This window comes from Drosophila miranda (genome assembly GCF_003369915.1).
Source record: "Drosophila miranda strain MSH22 chromosome Y unlocalized genomic scaffold, D.miranda_PacBio2.1 Contig_Y1_pilon, whole genome shotgun sequence".
NCBI lineage: Eukaryota > Metazoa > Arthropoda > Insecta > Diptera > Drosophilidae > Drosophila > Drosophila miranda.
Genome location: NW_022881603.1, coordinates 32,319,401 through 32,337,208, shown reverse-complemented (window position 1 = coordinate 32,337,208; position 17,808 = coordinate 32,319,401). Strand labels below are relative to the sequence as shown.

The following is a 17,808-nucleotide window of genomic DNA, read 5'->3' as shown; positions in this document are numbered from 1 at the left end:
CGATTAGCGAGGGCTGCGCTCAACTGGCCCTGCGGATCGATGAAACCGCAGTTGTTAGAGCTCATTCTGCTGTCTGCAAAGAGTCAAGTGAGAATGGGGAGGATGAGCTATGTCTATGTGGGCTTTCGTTAATCTTATCCAACCCACGCTGCGTATGAGTAACTTCTAATGCCGTTTCTATGAAAATGATGCCAGAACCCGCATTGTTAGAGCTCTGCTCTGGTCAATGGAGGGAGGTCTGACCCAACAGACCTTGAAATGGCCGAAACAAAAGCATGAGAGTGGACCGACCCCCGCAACAAACGGTATTTGACAAAGCTTCATGCTACGATGATTTTCACACAGATGACTGTCTGTCCATGGAGCTGGCCAGCAGCTGGAGGCAGAGCCACAGTCAGAGCCACAGTCACAGCCACATCCGCAGCCGAAAGCTACCCCACAGGTTTCTCGAAAAATAAAAACCAAATCTTCGTTTTGGGGGCAATTAAAGAAAGCGTCTTTAAGTGGTTTTTGTGGTACTACAGACTTAATTTGCCCTCCCGTGTAGTTATTAAATTATAACAATCCAACTGAAGACAAGGTAAGACAAGGCCTGAGAAGTACTCAGGGAGTGGCTTGATTGTTCAAAGTGATCTACAAATTTGAATCAAGTTTGGTGTTCGATCTCGCTCGCTTTTTGGTATATCAAAATTTAACGATCATAAAGAAAAATCATAAAATAATCGACACATCAATATCAATTAGCAATCAATTGGTTACGCTTTATGCTTTGAATACTGTTCCGAATGGAGCTTTAGATAAAGCCCTGGGCAGTGCTGAAATCTTGCGATTTATAGGCGGCTCTTTTCGTAAATTTCAAGGCGGCTTCTTCTGTGGGATCTGATCCCTCCAGCCGTCAGCTCAACGTCTTCTCCGCTCTGTTGTGTTCTGTTCTGTTCTGTTCCGTTCTGTCTGCTGTCTGCTTTGATGCTTGAAATGTGTGAGAAATCGGCTAATCACACATGAGACCTGGCTAATTTGAATATTCCCCACTGATTGTTTATCAATAGCCTACGAATTGGGAATCAGGAAACATCGTCTTCTCTTTTGTAGGTAGCTCTTCGGCTAATGTTGCTTTAGTATGCAAACAAATTGAGGATTGTAAATGACGCCCATGGGGTCAAAATTTGTCGTTGATAAGATAAACAGAATCGCACAATCACCTTCCTTAATTGGCCCTTTTTCCCCATTCTGGTATTTGTTTTTCCACCTGCGTACGAGTATTTGCCCAAGCAATTGACAAACAACTTCATTGTTTGTCCAAGCTGATGCTCGACCCAAAGTCTTACTAAGACATCGGTTGACAGAATGGCGTAATATCACAATAATTAACAGAAAACTTAACAGCAAACGATTTCAAAAGTGAGCAACTCCTCTCTCAGTCGCATCTGACCCTAGCAATTAAGAGCACTACTTTCAGAAATATTGATGTAGTCAAGGTAATCTATACTTATTGCGAAAAGGTTCGGAAAACACAAATTGCCCTTAAACTCTTAAACATTTGCTTCATCTACGGAAACCAGTCGAAATCACAGAGTATACGGAGTCTGGAGTGGAATTTTATTCCCCCTTCTCTTGGAGCTCACATATGTATATACTATAACACTGGTAAAAAAAAAAGTACTCGTATCACTCTGGAATTTGAGAATAAAGTGTGTCACAAAGGAAAGGGAGTCCAACGACATTATTACTAGTTTTAAAAGAAAAATAATAATGAGATTATCTTCATTCGCGATTCGAAAACTGTTTCGACTTCTCATTTTTTCTTTGAGTGAATTTATATTTATAAACCTTTCAGCCCTGTTCTTCTTTCTGTCTGTGGGAACATCTGGAATTTGGAGACTGAGAGAGCTGGAGCCTAGGAAATTGCCCAACAAAATTGGCTCTGAGTTGCACACCGAATCCTCTACTAAAGTTCTTTGTGTTGGTGCAGCTGCAAAAGTGAAATCAGCAAATGACAACACTTCGGAAAGAGTAAGTAGAAGGGGGACAGACGTGATTAATGTAAAGTTTTTAACGCGATAAACTGAATATGTATATGTCCAGCTGCACAGGATCAGCCGCGTTTCTCCGATCGTCTGTCAATAATTTATACTATATACGTACTTTCTTACACTGCAATAACATTCTCACATGATATTTTACCATACCCTTCCCTTCGAGAGACCCTCTAGCTGCGTGGGAGGAGGAGAGCAGAGTAAACACTAAACTTAATTGCTTGTCCATAAAGTCTGTTTTTTGGCAAACTGTGCTTGGATTGTTTATCCAATTTATGGCATTATTATACCCGATACTCAAAATCAGTATTGGGGTATATTAGATTTGTGGTAAAAGTGGATGTGTGTAACGTCCAGAAGGAATCGTTTCCGACCCCATAAAGTATATATATTCTTGATCAGCATCAATAGCCAAGTCGATTGAGCCATGTCTGTCTGTCCGTCTGTCCGTCCGTCCGTCTGTCCGTCCCCTTCAGCACCTAGTGCACAAAGACTATAAGAGCTATAGCAACGATGTTTTGGATCCAGACTTCTGTGATATGTCACTGCTACAAGAAAATTTCAAAACTTTGCCCCGCCCACTTCCGCCCCCACAAAGGGCGAAAATCTGTGGCATCCACAATTTCGACGATACGAGAAAACCAAAAACGCAGAATCGTAGAAGATGACTATATCTTCTAGAGGGCAAATTCTGAACCAGATCGTATAATTATTATAGCCAGAATCAAGAAAACAATTTCATTCTTTCCCGCTCTGTCTCTCTCTAACACACAGGTTTCATGGTCGGTTTTGCCAATTGCAAAATATGAGTTCAAGGATCTCAGAACCCATTCATTCGCTTCTAGCTCTTGCTTAAGCCGGTTGTGTTTTTTTTTCTTGCTCCCGCATTCTCCGCCCTTTGCCTAAATATCATACAACATTGTTGTGTCTTTGTTTTGATTTATTATCGCATCTCTTTAATTTGATTCTACTTTGTGTTAACCACCAGTGTTTTGTTTGTAAACAAGTGTTTAATATAAATTCAATATTGCAACGTAACACATCGGACTCGTGCAGGCAATTTGTTATTGTTTTTTGCCCAGTCTGCTATTCGTTATCGCTTCTTCGGTGTGCACTGTTCTCGCGCATCAGCGCTTGCATCGCCCACACTCTCGTGAGCATAAGCGGGCTGCTCGCATTGTTGCTCTCACTCTCTCTGGATTGCCTATACTCTCCCTCTCTGTGGACTTTTCTTTTGTGTCTCTGCTTTGGTGAGTTTACTGCTCGTTTTCTGCACTTAGTTGGATCATCTGCTTTGAATTATTGCCGCTGCAGCTGATTGTCTGGCTCGCTCTGCTTTCTGCTCTCCTACTTTACCTGCGATCTCACTCCGTTCTCTTATTATTCGTGCACAGTGATTCTACTGCTGTCAATAATGGCAATCGTTTGTAGTGTAAAGAAATCTGAATTCGGTGGTGTTATCATTGGTGATTCATTTCTTAGCTGCTGGCTGTGCGACAATTTTGCCCACATAAAATGTGCTGGTGGTGGAAATTTTGGCCGGCTGAATGATCTGATCTCGAAACGCATGGGCCTGTCTTGGTCATGTCTGGCTTGTCGGGAGATTGAGGCCGAAATGCGCACATTTATGAGACAGACTCGAACTGGGTTTCTGGATGTCCGGAAACAATTTGTGGCTCTCAACGAGAAATTTCTTGCCCTAGAATCACAGTTTCTTGGGCTCAAACTCTTGAGCGAATCGCCTGGACGGAAAATTCCGCATAATGATACCAATCTCTTGCAACCTAATCCGATTGGTACGCCTGCCTCCCACCTTCATCCATCGGAAGCATTTCCGTGTAGTCATGCCACGCCGTTGTCTGTAAATCCGCCAACGGTGGCTCCGGAGTTCTTTACACCGAGCAATGTGCTTCCTTCGAGCACCCAACTCCCCAACAGCATCAATCCCATCCCTGCAGTTTCTGTGGCCGTCACTTCTGACGCGGTGAGTGCTCCTAGTGCGGGTGTGCTGGTTGCTGACGACGTGTTGCCAATTCCTGCTCCAATTCCTACTCCAATTCCTGCTACAGCCATTGCTGCCAATTCCTCTGCCCTTGTACCGAGATCTCTTTTAGGAGTGGCTCCACCATCTCGATCTCGCTCGGGACTTCAACTTAAAGCAGTGGTCCCTCGGAAAGCAATATTTGTTTCTCGTCTTATTCCTGAGGCTACAACGGAGGATGTTAAACAACATCTTGCCGCTAAACTTAACACTTCGCCTGTAGATATAGTTGTGACTAAATTTACATTTAAACATAAGCGCAACATATCATCCTTTAAAATTCTTCTCCCTGATTCTTTACTATCCTGTTCTCTAGAACCGTCAATAAGGCCTGAGCATACAATTGTGCATGAGTTCCTTCTCAAAGGAATTCGAACTCGAATCCAAGAATTACCGAACATGCTCCAAAAAACTGATGTACTATTTTGATGCACTATCAGAACGTTCGCAGTTTGCTGGGAAAATTGCGTCAAATTCATACTAATAGCGCGTCCTTTGATTTCGATGCCATCGCGTTTACCGAAACCTGGCTTAACTCCTCTGTCAATGATCACGAAATTTTCATTGATAGTTACACTATTTATAGAATGGACCGCCCATCTTTAGCAGGTGGGGTTCTGATTGCAGTTAAATCTGTTTTCTCATCTGAGTTATTCCCATTCAATAACATTCATGGAATTGAATTTGTTGCAGTCAAAGTTCGTGTTGGCTCCGCATTTTTCTATTTAACCTGCTCTTACATTCCTCCCAGGTCTGATGATGAGCTTTAATTACACCACCTTTCAGCAATTAATAATGTTGTTTCTACACTAGGGTGCAATGATCGAATTATTGTCATGGGGGACTTTAACCTCCCATTTCTTTCTTGGCTGCCTTGTAATGACGCTAACCTGTTGTTTCCCAATTGCCATAATGACTTTATCAATGGGCTAACGGATATTTCCCTTGTCCAAATTAATGCCGCTAAAAACATTAGGGACAGACTTCTTGACCTCGTTTTTGTTAACGATGGTTCTCTTGCTACTGTATCTAGAGCAAGCCCAATATCTCTCCCTGAAGATCCTTACCATCCAACTTTGTTGATATCACTGGAGTGTACACAATCTGGAGGTGCTGACAGTTCCATGGCTCCTTGTCACATAAAGTGTTTTAGCAAAACAAACTTTATTGATTTAGATCTACATCTCTCGCGTGTTGATTGGTCGTTTCTTTATTCATTACCGAACATAGATGCAACTGTTAACTCGTTTTATAGTTCTATTTACTCCGCCCTTAATACGTTTGTTCCAGATATCACTGTACCTGTATCGTCCAAGCCTCCCTGGTTCTCCAAGTATTTGTCATACTTAAAAAATAATAAATCCCGGCTCTATAAAAAGTACCAGAACTCGGGCTCCACGTTGGCCTTAGCTCTATACCCCTCCGCTCGCTCTCTGTTCCTTGCCGTCAATAGTCAGTGTTATAATCATTACCTTTCACAATGTAGTAGAAACTTTCGTAGTGATCCTAAAAAATTCTATTCGTTCGTTAATTCTAAGCGCAAGTCAAACGTTTTTCCTCCGTCCCTTCATTACCAGAACAAAACAGAACCTTCTGCTGTTGGTATTGCAAATTTATTCGCTAACTTTTTCCAAACAACGTACTCGTCTCATATTTACAACGCATCCACTCCGTATCCGTACCAGCTACCTCAAGCTAGCAGCATTTTTCTGCCCTTTTTCGAGGAAAGCGTTGTTCTGGAAGGTTTGTCATCTATGGACATATCGTTTTATGCGGGTCCAGATAAGGTACCAAGTTTCATCTTAAAACACTGTGCCCAGTCCCTTTGCAAACCCTTGACCTTTCTCTTCAACCTCTCCTTGGAACAGTCTTGTCTCCCAGTAATTTGGAATGAGTCCTACATCATTCCGCTTCACAAAAAAGGTTCAAGATCAAACATTGAAAACTATCGTGGTATCGCAAAGCTTTCCGCCATCCCGAAGCTTCTTGAGTTCCTGGTCACCCGGCAACTGCAACATCTTTGTTGCAGCTTGATATCTCCGTCGCAACACGGTTTTTTCAGACATCGTTCAACATCGACTAACCTTCTTGAGTTTTCTAACCTAATCCACCGGTGTTTTCAAATTGGTTTGCAGACGGATGTAGTTTTTACGGACTTCAGCAAGGCATTCGATTCTGTGAACCACGCTCTGCTTATTCAAAAGCTCTCTTTATTAGGGTTCCCAACGAATCTTCTAGATTGGATTTTGTCCTATCTCTCTAACCGTACTCAACGTGTTTTGTTTTCTAACGTGTTGTCAAATACTGTTAATGTTACTTCAGGTGTGCCACAGGGAAGTCATCTGGGCCCGCTTCTGTTTATTTTATTTGTGAACGACCTTCCTCAAGTTATAACATACTCTACTACACTAATGTATGCTGATGCTGTCAAAATCTGTCTTTCTTACTCTGATTGGTATTTGCACACACGCCTTCAACTTGATCTAAGTGAACTACTATTGTGGTGTTTAACTAATCTTCTTTTTCTGAACCTTTCCAAATGCAAACTTATGACATTTTATCGTCGCGCTCCTCATTTTGTCTCATATGTTCTAGGAAATCATGTCCTTGAGCGAATTTCGAGTTCAAATGACCTCGGAGTCCTTTTTGATCATAAGATGTGTTTCAACACCCATATAGCTGCAACTGTAAATAAAGCTAAGGGTGTTTTAGCGTTCATCAAGCGTTGGTCCAAGGAGTTTGACGACCCGTACGTTACGAAACAACTGTACATCTCGTTAGTACGTCCTTTATTGGAGTATTGTTCTTGTGTGTGGAGCCCGCAGTATAAAGAGCAGCAGGCTGTTATTGAATCCGTGCAAAAGCAATTTTTAATTTTTGCCCTTCGGAACTTTAACTGGGACTCGGGTAGAATCTTGCCACCCTACCGGTCTAGGCTAAATCTTATTGACCTGCCGTCGTTGCACCATCGCAGAATATGCAATGGCGTAATGTTCGTGCACAAGCTCCTTCTTGGGACTGTTGACTCCCAAACTGTCTTGGGTCAGATTGACTTGGCCGTTCCATCCAGACCTACCCGTACTTTTAGGCCTATCCGTCTACCCATATGTAGGTCTAATTACGCTGATCATGAACCTTTTAGGGTTTTATGCCATAATTATAACTCCCTCTGTCAAACCCTATCCCCTGAACTGTCTCTTAAACTAATTGCATGCAATATTTATAATCATTTAAATTTAGCTAACTTTTAACTTATCTTTTTCCGCCTTTAGTAACTAAGTACCATTATTAACAGATAATTTGTTAATTTAATAAATAAATAAATAAATTAGAGCTAAAGCAACCAAATTTGGTATCCACACTCCTGTGATATCGGACCTTGACCGTTTTGTGTCAAAATTTCGCCACACCGCCTTCCGCCCCACAAAGGACGAAAATCTGTGGCATCCACAAATCTCAGAGACTATTAAGGCTAGAGTAACCAAATTTGGTATCCGCACTTCTGTTAGATCTCACTATAAAACGTATATCTCAGAATTTCGCCCCACCCCCTTCCGCCCCCACAGAGGACGAAAATCTGTTGCATCCACAATATTACACATTCGAGAAAACTAAAAACGCAGAATCATAGATAACGACCATATCTATCAGATTGCTGAATCTGGTTTAGATCAGATAATTTTTATAGCCAAAAGGAACAAATCAATTTGCAGTGGCTACGCAGCGCCCGAGGTCACACTCAGACTGATTTTCTGTAGAGGCGTCTGCCGGAGGGGAGCCATACTGACTTAGTATCGGGTATAACTGTAGAGTTGCGGTGTCCGCAGCAACTCACAACGTTCCCCCTCGTCTATGATTCTGCGTTTTTAGTTTAGTTTTTTTTTTAGTTTTGCCGCATGATTTGCATAAATTTCCATTTGGATTTCCATTGCCATTGCCATTGACTGCCTCGTTAGCTAGCCCCTTAGACCCATCAACTTTTGATTGATTTGATCCGATACGCTACGCTCCTCAGCTTAGCTAAAGATTAATTTATAAAACAAAAGATATACAAAAAGGTAATAAAAGAGTAACGAACAAGATTAAGAACCATTAACCATAATATGTGCGTAAACAACACACACATTTTGAGCCAAATCATATCAAATGCAAAAAAAAGCAAAACGAAAACAGAAAACAGAAAACCAATTAAAGATAATAAAACTATTAAAATGAAAAGAAAAAGAAATGAAAATTCAAGAATGCATAAATCTAACATTTGCAATTACAAAATATTTACTCTGGTACAAAATGGTACATACAGTAAAGATATTCGTTTATACAATATTTACTGTCTATATAACCATTATATACTACTTACTTACTGACAACAAATTATTAAGGGTTTTGTTCAATTTCATTATTCGTATGTTAATAAAAACAATTTCAGACTAACTTAAACTTACAGTCTGCTCTGAATACGGGTTAAATGCTAGTGCTGTGCTAGTTGATTATTACTCGTACAATAAATACTATAGCTTAGAGCCATCCTGCGTCCCTGGTCACCGGTGGATCAAGCCTTCAGAACAACAAAATCAATCAAACAACAACAATCAATTCAAAAATCAATCAAACAACAAACAAAAATTGAACACTACAGCTAAAAATCTTGTACAGGCTTCTACAGCTGAAAATCTTGTACAGGCTGAAATTTTCTACATTCTACAGCTGAAAATCTTGTACAGGCTGAAAATATTCTACATTCTACAGCTGAAAATCTTTTACAGGCTTCTACAGCTGAAAATCTTGTACAGGCTGAAATATTCAACATTCTACAGCTGAAAATCTTGTACAGGCTGAAAATATTCTACATTCTACAGCTGAAAATACATTAATTATGTATAGTACATGTATAATACATACTACATAAAATAAATAAAATAAAAAACAAATTATTATCATTATTATTTTTATTATTATTAAAATTAATATAATTATACTACATACTACAAAATATTTTCTAACGTCTTATTTAATAATTTAATTTTTTGGTCCATTATTAGGAGAGCCATGAACACTACAGTTGTAGCATAATATACTGGGTTTCTGTTGAAATCTTCTTTAAACGATACTTTCATTATGTTTATAAAAATTGTTGATAAATGCTTGCCACGTTCCTCGAAGGTATTGCTGTTCATGTTGTTAAAACATATTGGTTCGTTTCTAAATTCGAAATGTTTTTCAACAGCGCGTAATAAGTTCATTATTTCATTTTTAATGATTGCTTTAACTTTATCAGACATTAGGTAGTCGGGCAAGTTGTCTACCGACTTCGTAGCCTCAAAGGTACTCTTGTAATTTTCTTTCCTGTATTCCTAGACATACATATTTGACAACAACACATCCTCATGTATATCATTTTTTAGGATAACCTTTTTGAGGTGGGGCAGATCCCCAATATGGGGAATTTTTCCCTTACACTTTTGCACGGCATGAAATTTGCCAAGCAGTGGTCGGATCCAACTGCCAACAGTTGACTTGACAAGCCCCCACTCTCAACCTCCCTCAATACTAAATCGAGTCCTTCCTTGACCGCATTCCTGCCTAGTGCAGATGTTTTGGAAACGGGACAAATGTGGAAATACAAATAATGAATTTCATTCCCGTTAATTGGGATTGCAGCGACTGCAAGAATTTTCCATTTATGTACCGGTACTTTTTTTGCATATTGGTACCACGGCATGTGATACTCATCCATGTAAATGGAAAATTCTGAGTCGCTTAGTTTCTGTAAATTTACAGTCATGTTAATGCGTCCATTCATTATGTTTCCTTGCATTTTCAGTTCTTCCAATGCGTCCGTTACCAGATTTTCGGGGGCCTGTACCTTTGTACAATTCATTGCTCGCTTGAAGGCGACCAATATCGTTGACCAGATCATCGTTACCGACGATACCTGGAGGAAGAAAAGTCTGATTCACCTGCTCTAATGTAATTGCCACAATCTACTCACCTTCAGTGTCGTCGTCAACATCCATAGGCAATGTACTAACCAGCCGGTCCAGCGGTCCACACGGCAGATGTTCCTCTGCCTCTTTGTCCTGATACGGCTCGAACAGATTGAGTTCATTTATGTCCTCATCGAAACACGACAATTGCGACGGCTCCAACAGATTAAGTTCATTTATGTCCTCATCGAAACACGACAATTGTGACGGCTCGAACATATCTTCCTCTATGTCCTGATAAGGCTCGAACAGATTGAGTTCCTTTATGTCCTCATCGAAACACGACAATTTATGCATTTCTGAATCTATCTTTTTATCCATCTTGGCGCGATTCTTGGGTTACTCTTATTAACTTATTTCTCTCTTTTCTCTATTTTTGTCGATCGTCGAATAACTCGCCTCAGACTTATCGCAGTATAATATCGCATAAAACCTATCGCAGTATAATATCGCATAAAACTAATTGCAGTATAATATCTCGATCGGTTAGGGTTAATATATGTTGCCTTACAATTATTTTATTTTTATTTTTATACATGTTGAAATCAGGAAACTAGACGCGGAATTATGTGATATTTATCGGTCCGTATCGTATAGCAACAAAATATCTGTAAACGTTCTTCCTTCTTGATCGTCGTATTCGAATAAATGTGTGTTGGCATATCGAGTACATTGGTATTTCTTATAATACTATCGGTGAGTAAATACCAAAACCATACAAGTTAACGTACCCAATTCTATTGAGCTCTTATAAGAGTTGTAAACAATCTTTGGCTTTCCAAAACGAAAACAATTTCAATCATGGGCCTCCGCCTAATTGATTTCTAAGATGTACAATCTCATGGGCTCCCGCCGCAATCCCAATCTTTGACACTCGCCTAAATGGAAAACCGATGTTTGCCCACACCCGGCTTCTCATAAACAATCTCACTCCCGGCTTCCTGCAGATCCTGCACTTTAGGCATTTTACAGTTCTCTCTTTGGATGACGAAATCCAATACTCGGGATGGCGAAATCAATTGAAATGTTTATAGAAAAACTATTCCCGAAAGGGATCAACGATGCAAAGATCAGAAAGTTCAAGTGAGTCTTGATCCAGAAGCGACACCGCAAAGTCGAGCTAAAAATTAAGATCGCGCAAACCCTTTGCCCGGAATCCTTTGTGACCCTCTACTTAAATCTATATCAGTGAAGTTAGAAGTAAAATAAAAACTTTTTAAAAACACAATCCGCTACCGCAGTTATTTAATTGGCGCCCAACGTGGGGCGACGTTGTATAAAAAGCACCGAATAATAAAAGTGTTGCGTCGTGTTGAAACCCGAAGGACAATTAATTAATGGAATAAATCCTTCAGATATAAAACCGCGGAGTGACTGTGAGCTATAAGATAAGAAAAAGTGAGATAAAAAGGAAACAAACCGGAGCTTAGGGTGTGCAAAAATAAATACAATATACAATACAATAACAAATACAAATACAATACAAAATACAAATAAATACAAAAGCTAATCAAGACAATTCAAAAATACAAAAAAAACCAAAACAACCAAAGTTTTTAAACAAAACCAACCAAACCAAAACACAAAGAAAGTGAAACTATCAGCTAAACCAAAGAAGGAAGACCCCCAGAAGACCCAGTTAAAATTCTATAAACATTTATAATCTGCACCGAGCCAACACTAGCTGACGGTACAGACGAGGGCGAACTGACGAAGTAGACGGTGGAAAACGGTCTGGAAAAAATAGAATAGAATATTGACCGTACTTTCTACCCATTCCCAGGTTGTAGATATCGTGCACTTCGTAGTTTTCATTTTGGAGCTGTTTCAGCACAATAACCTTTTTTCACCTAGTGGTGATAGCTTTTTCCACGAACGCAGGTGTCTTATTTGGGATTGTTTCTGACATCTGTCAAAAGTTAAATAGAGTTGTGTGTCAATCTTTTTGCACTTGTGACTTTTCTTGTGAAACGTATATACACGTTCCGCCGACCCACCTTCTCATCGTACTGAGCTAATCATTACAACAAAATTTTAGTTGCTTTACTTCGCATCGCATCCACATCTCGCATCATGTCTTTCCATTTTGATCAAGTTTTATATTCATATAAAGCAATGCAAAATTAGTAATGTGATAATAAAGATATAAAAGGGTCATTCGTTATATAGAGCGGCTATACCACGATGCATAGTTTTGGCAATTGCGGTCAGCGTACTTTTGGGCGCACAGATTAGAACGAAGAAGGATAGATTCGAATCTGGCGGGCTAGGCCGATAGATCGACCATGGTTGCAAGTGTGTACACACAATTTTTGTACAAACACATTATATAGATAATCTCTTACGTTTTATTTGTTTGACCTTTGGGCAAAATCAAATAAAAGCAAGTATTTAAAATAAACCAGTCGAGTAGAAAATTTATTCATTAGTCGGATAAAATTATGTGGGCAGGCCTGAGTGTTCTATTTAGCTAGTAATATTCGCCAGAATATCAAAAATACGTCGGTATATTTTGAAAATAATACCGTATATTTCAGTATTTATTTGAATCGGTAATAACCGGTTGACAACAATGAGTCCCATTCCATACTTTTAAATTATGTTCTTAAATTACTATATTTGGACATCGACTTAGGGTGAATATTACCAATTATTGGGGAATATTAACACGACGCATCCTGACATTCTGTCGCAGCCGTTTCCTGCCATAATTTTCATTGGCGGAAAGCAATAATCGCGTTCCATGTTGCGGAAAAATGCAAGCAACAATGCATACCCTAGGAAAGGATATTATAGAATTGAGAAAATGTTTGTCATCCCAGGCAAAAATTTAGTCTCTGCTGCAAAAGCAAGTATTTAGAGTAAGCCAGTTAGTAAAAAATTGATGCATAAATCGTATAAAATTATGTGGGTAGGGCTGAGAGATATAGATAGCTATTAATATTCCACGGAATATCAAAAACGAGGAATATGGATTATAGAGCTTGAGTTCGTCAGTAAATTTACGGTATATTTTGAAAATGCGGTATATTTTGGTATATTTCCGAGGGTAAAAAATTTATAAAATAATAAAAAATTATTTCAGCGGCGGTGAAGATGAAAATACCCGACGAGCCAGCAGAAAAAGTGATTCGGAAGGCTTTTCACAACATTAAGAATAGTCATTTTCAGAAGACCTCAAGAGAAAAAAAATACAAAGCAGACAATAATGAATAATAATAAATAAAAATAATTGGAAAAATAAACAATTACAATGTATTACTTTTTATATTAAATGCATGATTTTACGTGACAAATCATCACTTATTAAGTGCATGATATTTAGGTAAAAATCATCACCTATAAAATGCATGATTTTTAGGTAAAAATCATCGCTTATTATGTGCATGATCTTTAGGCAAAAATCATGCATTTAATAAGCGATGATTTAAGCCAAAAAATCGTGAAAAATCATCGCTTATTAAGTCATGATTTTTCGGCAATGCTCGATGACAATGTCATCGATTATGCCCTAGGACATCTCCATGTTAATGTCATCAGCTCAGCGTATGGCCGGTCATCGACTATGTCATCGGGGGTAGTGACGCGGTCATCGACGTGTCAGCAGCTGAGTCATTAATGACCCGTACTGCAGGGTAGCTAGAGGCAGTACTCACACACACACACAAACACACACATGCAGAACATATCTCAACACTAATACAGGGACAGAGATTACAAACTTGTTTTGCCTCGCTCTCGCTGGATCCCTGACCCTGCTCTCCCGCTCTTTCGTTCTCTTTTGTTTGGTGTGAGTGAGTCAGAGTGTGGCTGCGATATGCAAATTGGAAAATGTTGTGCAAAACCCTTTTAGCGGCAAATTGATTTGGTTTTTGACCAACTTGAAGAACTGTGGCATCTTTTAACGCTGATGATTTCAGCAGAGAAATGAATGTGCGAATATGCAGGAGGAATATGTGGGCAAGGGTTCTTCAGTAGAACTCACTTGATTCTCGTGGGGCACCCAGACCAGGCGCTTCTGTGTCCATTCCGCCTGTGTGGCCGGATCATTGTATTGGTTCCGTTCCACCGAAAGGTATTTCAGCTCGGGATCGTTGCGATCTACTTCTTCCGACATTGTAGCGGTGTATTTACTCTCTCTCTCTCTCTCTATATATATATATATATATATATATATATATATTATTCTCACTCAATTCAACTATGGTTTTGTCGTTTGAGTTTTCTCGTCGTAATGTGGGTGCTATTGAGGTTTTTTAATACACACTTTTCTGTTGAGCAGAACAAACACAAAATAATGAATACGGTTTCGTTTAATTTTCACATCGGAAACACCGCGGCCATTGAGATACAATATTTTTCGCATTTATCTCGAGACGCGCGCTCTTTATCTTAGAAGAGCGGCACAGAACGGAGGTGGCGAGAACAGTTTCAAAAGGGAAGAGCGCAAAAGAAGAAAAAATATGGCCACAGTTGCTCAAGCCGGCTGTGTCTAGAAATGAACCATTAACCAGTTTGCATTCCGAAGAGTGCAGCAGGAGCAGCGGCAGAGCCGGCAGCAAACATTTTTGGTGGCTGGTTTCGGTTTCTTTTTCGAAGCAGAGCAGGTATAAGCGGCCATCATTCCATTCCTTTTCTCCCTTCTCTCTTTCCTTCTTTTGTGTACCGCTGTTCTGCGCTCTCCACATTTCAAAGCAGTTTTCCGCATATTTTGCACATTAATATTGTTTTTTATTCTCTCGTTTCACTTTGTCAGCACTGCATTTGTGCATATTCAACTCAATTTTCACCGAAATGCACGTATTTCGATGCATTTGTTTCAACAAGCGGCGTCGGCGTTGGCATCGACATCAGCGTCAGCGTCGCCGACAGACCGGAGACTTTTGGGCGTTAAAATTATTCTACATGCATTTTATTTTTTCTTGTCGCGCTTGCTCCTCGCCTTCGGTTTTCGCTGTTTTCTCGCACTACCGATTTATTGATATATTGCTGGCAAGCTGCGTCTTGCAATGTCTTTTTATATGGAAATTGTGCGGTTTTATTTGTTTCAAGCGACAGCTGCACTTTCAGCGCACCAACACACACATGCACACACACACACACAAACACGCAGGAACTCACATTTCGACGCGTCGCACGTCGTTTCAGCGGTTGCTTTACTCACTGTTTATTGCCTTGTTGCGTTACGTTTCGCGTTCTCTCTATTTTCTCTTTCACTTTTGCCTACTCCACTATCCACTTGCTTCGTGGTCTTCGCGTTGTCTGTGTGTTTGGGTTTGACTTTTAACGATTTTAACGGTAGCACCTCTATAGTTTTCGATTTATTGTCAACGCGTACTCGCATTCAGTATATTTTCAGTATATATTCAGTATATATATACACATAATGGAAGAAAAAAAAGGGTATGAACAGCAGGCAAAACGGCCCTGAAAATGCAACCGCATGCAAGCTGAAATCCACTTTTGCTTAATATTTTCATCACACGCGAACCTCGACATTTGTCTTGGCTGTTTTTGCCCCTTGTCCTTACCCTTTTTTATAGCCCATTTTAAATTACGACTCAATTTTTCGTCGCAAGAAAGAGTGAACGATTTATCAATATGACACATTAAAATTATTAGACGAATAATTCATCAACCCCTTTTGTTACCTACATGGAATTTTTGCTTATAAAAACGAGAAAAAAGAGGATAAAAGGATAAAGTCACCCTTTTGACTTCAAGGTATATTGTTTGTCAACAACGCCGAGGTAAGGTTCGTACGAACCTTGCAATTTGCCTTGGCTGTTTTTGTTTGTTGTCCATACCCGTTTTTAAGGCCCATTAAAAAATAACGACTCATTTTTTCGTTTCAGAAGAGAGCAGAAGTCTGACCGTCTGATAAAAAAGATAAAAAAAGACCACGATATTTTTCACCTAAAGTGCTATAAAAATATTTAATCACGAATCATGCTGACTTAATTCGACTTAAGATTAGCTAAGACCTTCAGTCCTCAAAACATAATTTTATCCGATAGATGAATCAATTTTCTAGAAGATTAGCTAGCTTTAAATGCTTAATTTAATTTTATTGTGCCTAAAATAAGGTTTGAGCAAAGAAGGTCAGAAATAAAACGTAATGAAATGGACAGTGTTGCGATGAAAAATCCCTCCAGGCTTGCGAAAAAATATCGGTATTTTTGTGCGATAAGCGCAACTTATCGGCGCTTTTTTTTTAAATTACAATGTTATAAAGCTAAACAAAATGTTTTTACATTTTATTTCTGTTGATTTTGATTTTGATTTTATGACTATAATTATTTCGACCTTGTTATATACATAGTAAATCAGCAACTGCATTTATTAATTTCGGCATCGCAGCATTCAGAAGCCGGATAGGCGTCGAGGCAACAGGCCGGATTGTAGACGAAACAGTCGGTGGTCTGGTGCACTTCCTCTGTACCTTTTTTTTTATTGAATCAATTCTCCTTCGCCTCCTTTGCTTCTTATTTCTCTCTTGCTATTTCTTTTTTATCTTTATTTTATTCAACAAAATATTCCATTTTTTTATTAAAATTCTATAAACATTTATAATCTGCACCGAGCCAACACTAGCTGACGGTACAGACGAGGGCGAACTGACGAAGTAGACGGTGGAAAACGGTCTGGAAAAAATAGAATAGAATATTGACCGTACTTTCTACCCATTCCCAGGTTGTAGATATCGTGCACTTCGTAGTTTTCATTTTGGAGCTGTTTCAGCACAATAACCTTTTTTCACCTAGTGGTGATAGCTTTTTCCACGAACGCAGGTGTCTTATTTGGGATTGTTTCTGACATCTGTCAAAAGTTAAATAGAGTTGTGTGTCAATCTTTTTGCACTTGTGACTTTTCTTGTGAAACGTATATACACGTTCCGCCGACCCACCTTCTCATCGTACTGAGCTAATCATTACAACAAAATTTTAGTTGCTTTACTTCGCATCGCATCCACATCTCGCATCATGTCTTTCCATTTTGATCAAGTTTTATATTCATATAAAGCAATGCAAAATCAGCAATATGATAATAAAGATATAAAAGGGTCATTCGTTATATAGAGCGGCTATACCACGATGCATAGTTTTGGCAATTGCGGTCAGCGTACTTTTGGGCGCACAGATTAGAACGAAGAAGGATAGATTCGAATCTGGCGGGCTAGGCCGATAGATCGACCATGGTTGCAAGTGTGTACACACAATTTTTGTACAAACACATTATATAGATAATCTCTTACGTTTTATTTGTTTGACCTTTGGGCAAAATCAAATAAAAGCAAGTATTTAAAATAAACCAGTCGAGTAGAAAATTTATTCATTAGTCGGATAAAATTATGTGGGCAGGCCTGAGGGTTCTATTTAGCTAGTAATATTCGCCAGAATATCAAAAATACGTCGGTATATTTTGAAAATAATACCGTATATTTCAGTATTTATTTGAATCGGTAATAACCGGTTGACAACAATGAGTCCCATTCCATACTTTTAAATTATGTTCTTAAATTACTATATTTGGACATCGACTTAGGGTGAATATTACCAATTATTGGGGAATATTAACACGACGCATCCTGACATTCTGTCGCAGCCGTTTCCTGCCATAATTTTCATTGGCGGAAAGCAATAATCGCGTTCCATGTTGCGGAAAAATGCAAGCAACAATGCATACCCTAGGAAAGGATATTATAGAATTGAGAAAATGTTTGTCATCCCAGGCAAAAATTTAG

At 39.2% G+C, this 17,808-nt stretch overlaps 1 protein-coding gene and 1 long non-coding RNA gene across 6 annotated transcripts; one reads left to right on the top strand and one right to left on the bottom strand.

Moving 5' to 3' along the window:
- Positions 1–33: 33 nt before the first annotated feature.
- LOC117191358 (myosin heavy chain, non-muscle-like) lies at positions 34–15,931 on the bottom strand. Of its 5 annotated transcripts, XR_004474021.1 has the most exons (3): positions 15,186–15,931; positions 14,050–14,335; positions 13,034–13,240 (listed from the first exon to the last, which is right to left on the bottom strand). XR_004474021.1 is itself a non-coding variant. In XM_033396253.1 (2 exons), the coding sequence occupies exons 1-2, from the start codon at positions 14,179–14,181 to the stop codon at positions 11,745–11,747; spliced, it is 186 nt and encodes a 61-aa protein (XP_033252144.1). In that variant the 5' UTR covers positions 14,182–14,542; the 3' UTR covers positions 11,704–11,744. The 5 variants fall into 5 exon arrangements, 2 of the variants coding, with proteins under 2 accessions (XP_033252144.1, XP_033252143.1); XR_004474020.1 differs by lacking the exons at positions 13,034–13,240; positions 15,186–15,931 and adding an exon at positions 34–73 and having other exon boundaries at positions 14,050–14,542; XM_033396253.1 differs by lacking the exons at positions 13,034–13,240; positions 15,186–15,931 and adding an exon at positions 11,704–11,798 and having other exon boundaries at positions 14,050–14,542.
- Positions 15,697–16,195, top strand: LOC117191369. The gene is made up of 2 exons (XR_004474035.1): positions 15,697–15,788; positions 15,920–16,195. It is a non-coding gene; the product is annotated as an uncharacterized LOC117191369 (long non-coding RNA).
- The last annotated feature ends 1,613 nt before the right edge of the window (positions 16,196–17,808 follow it).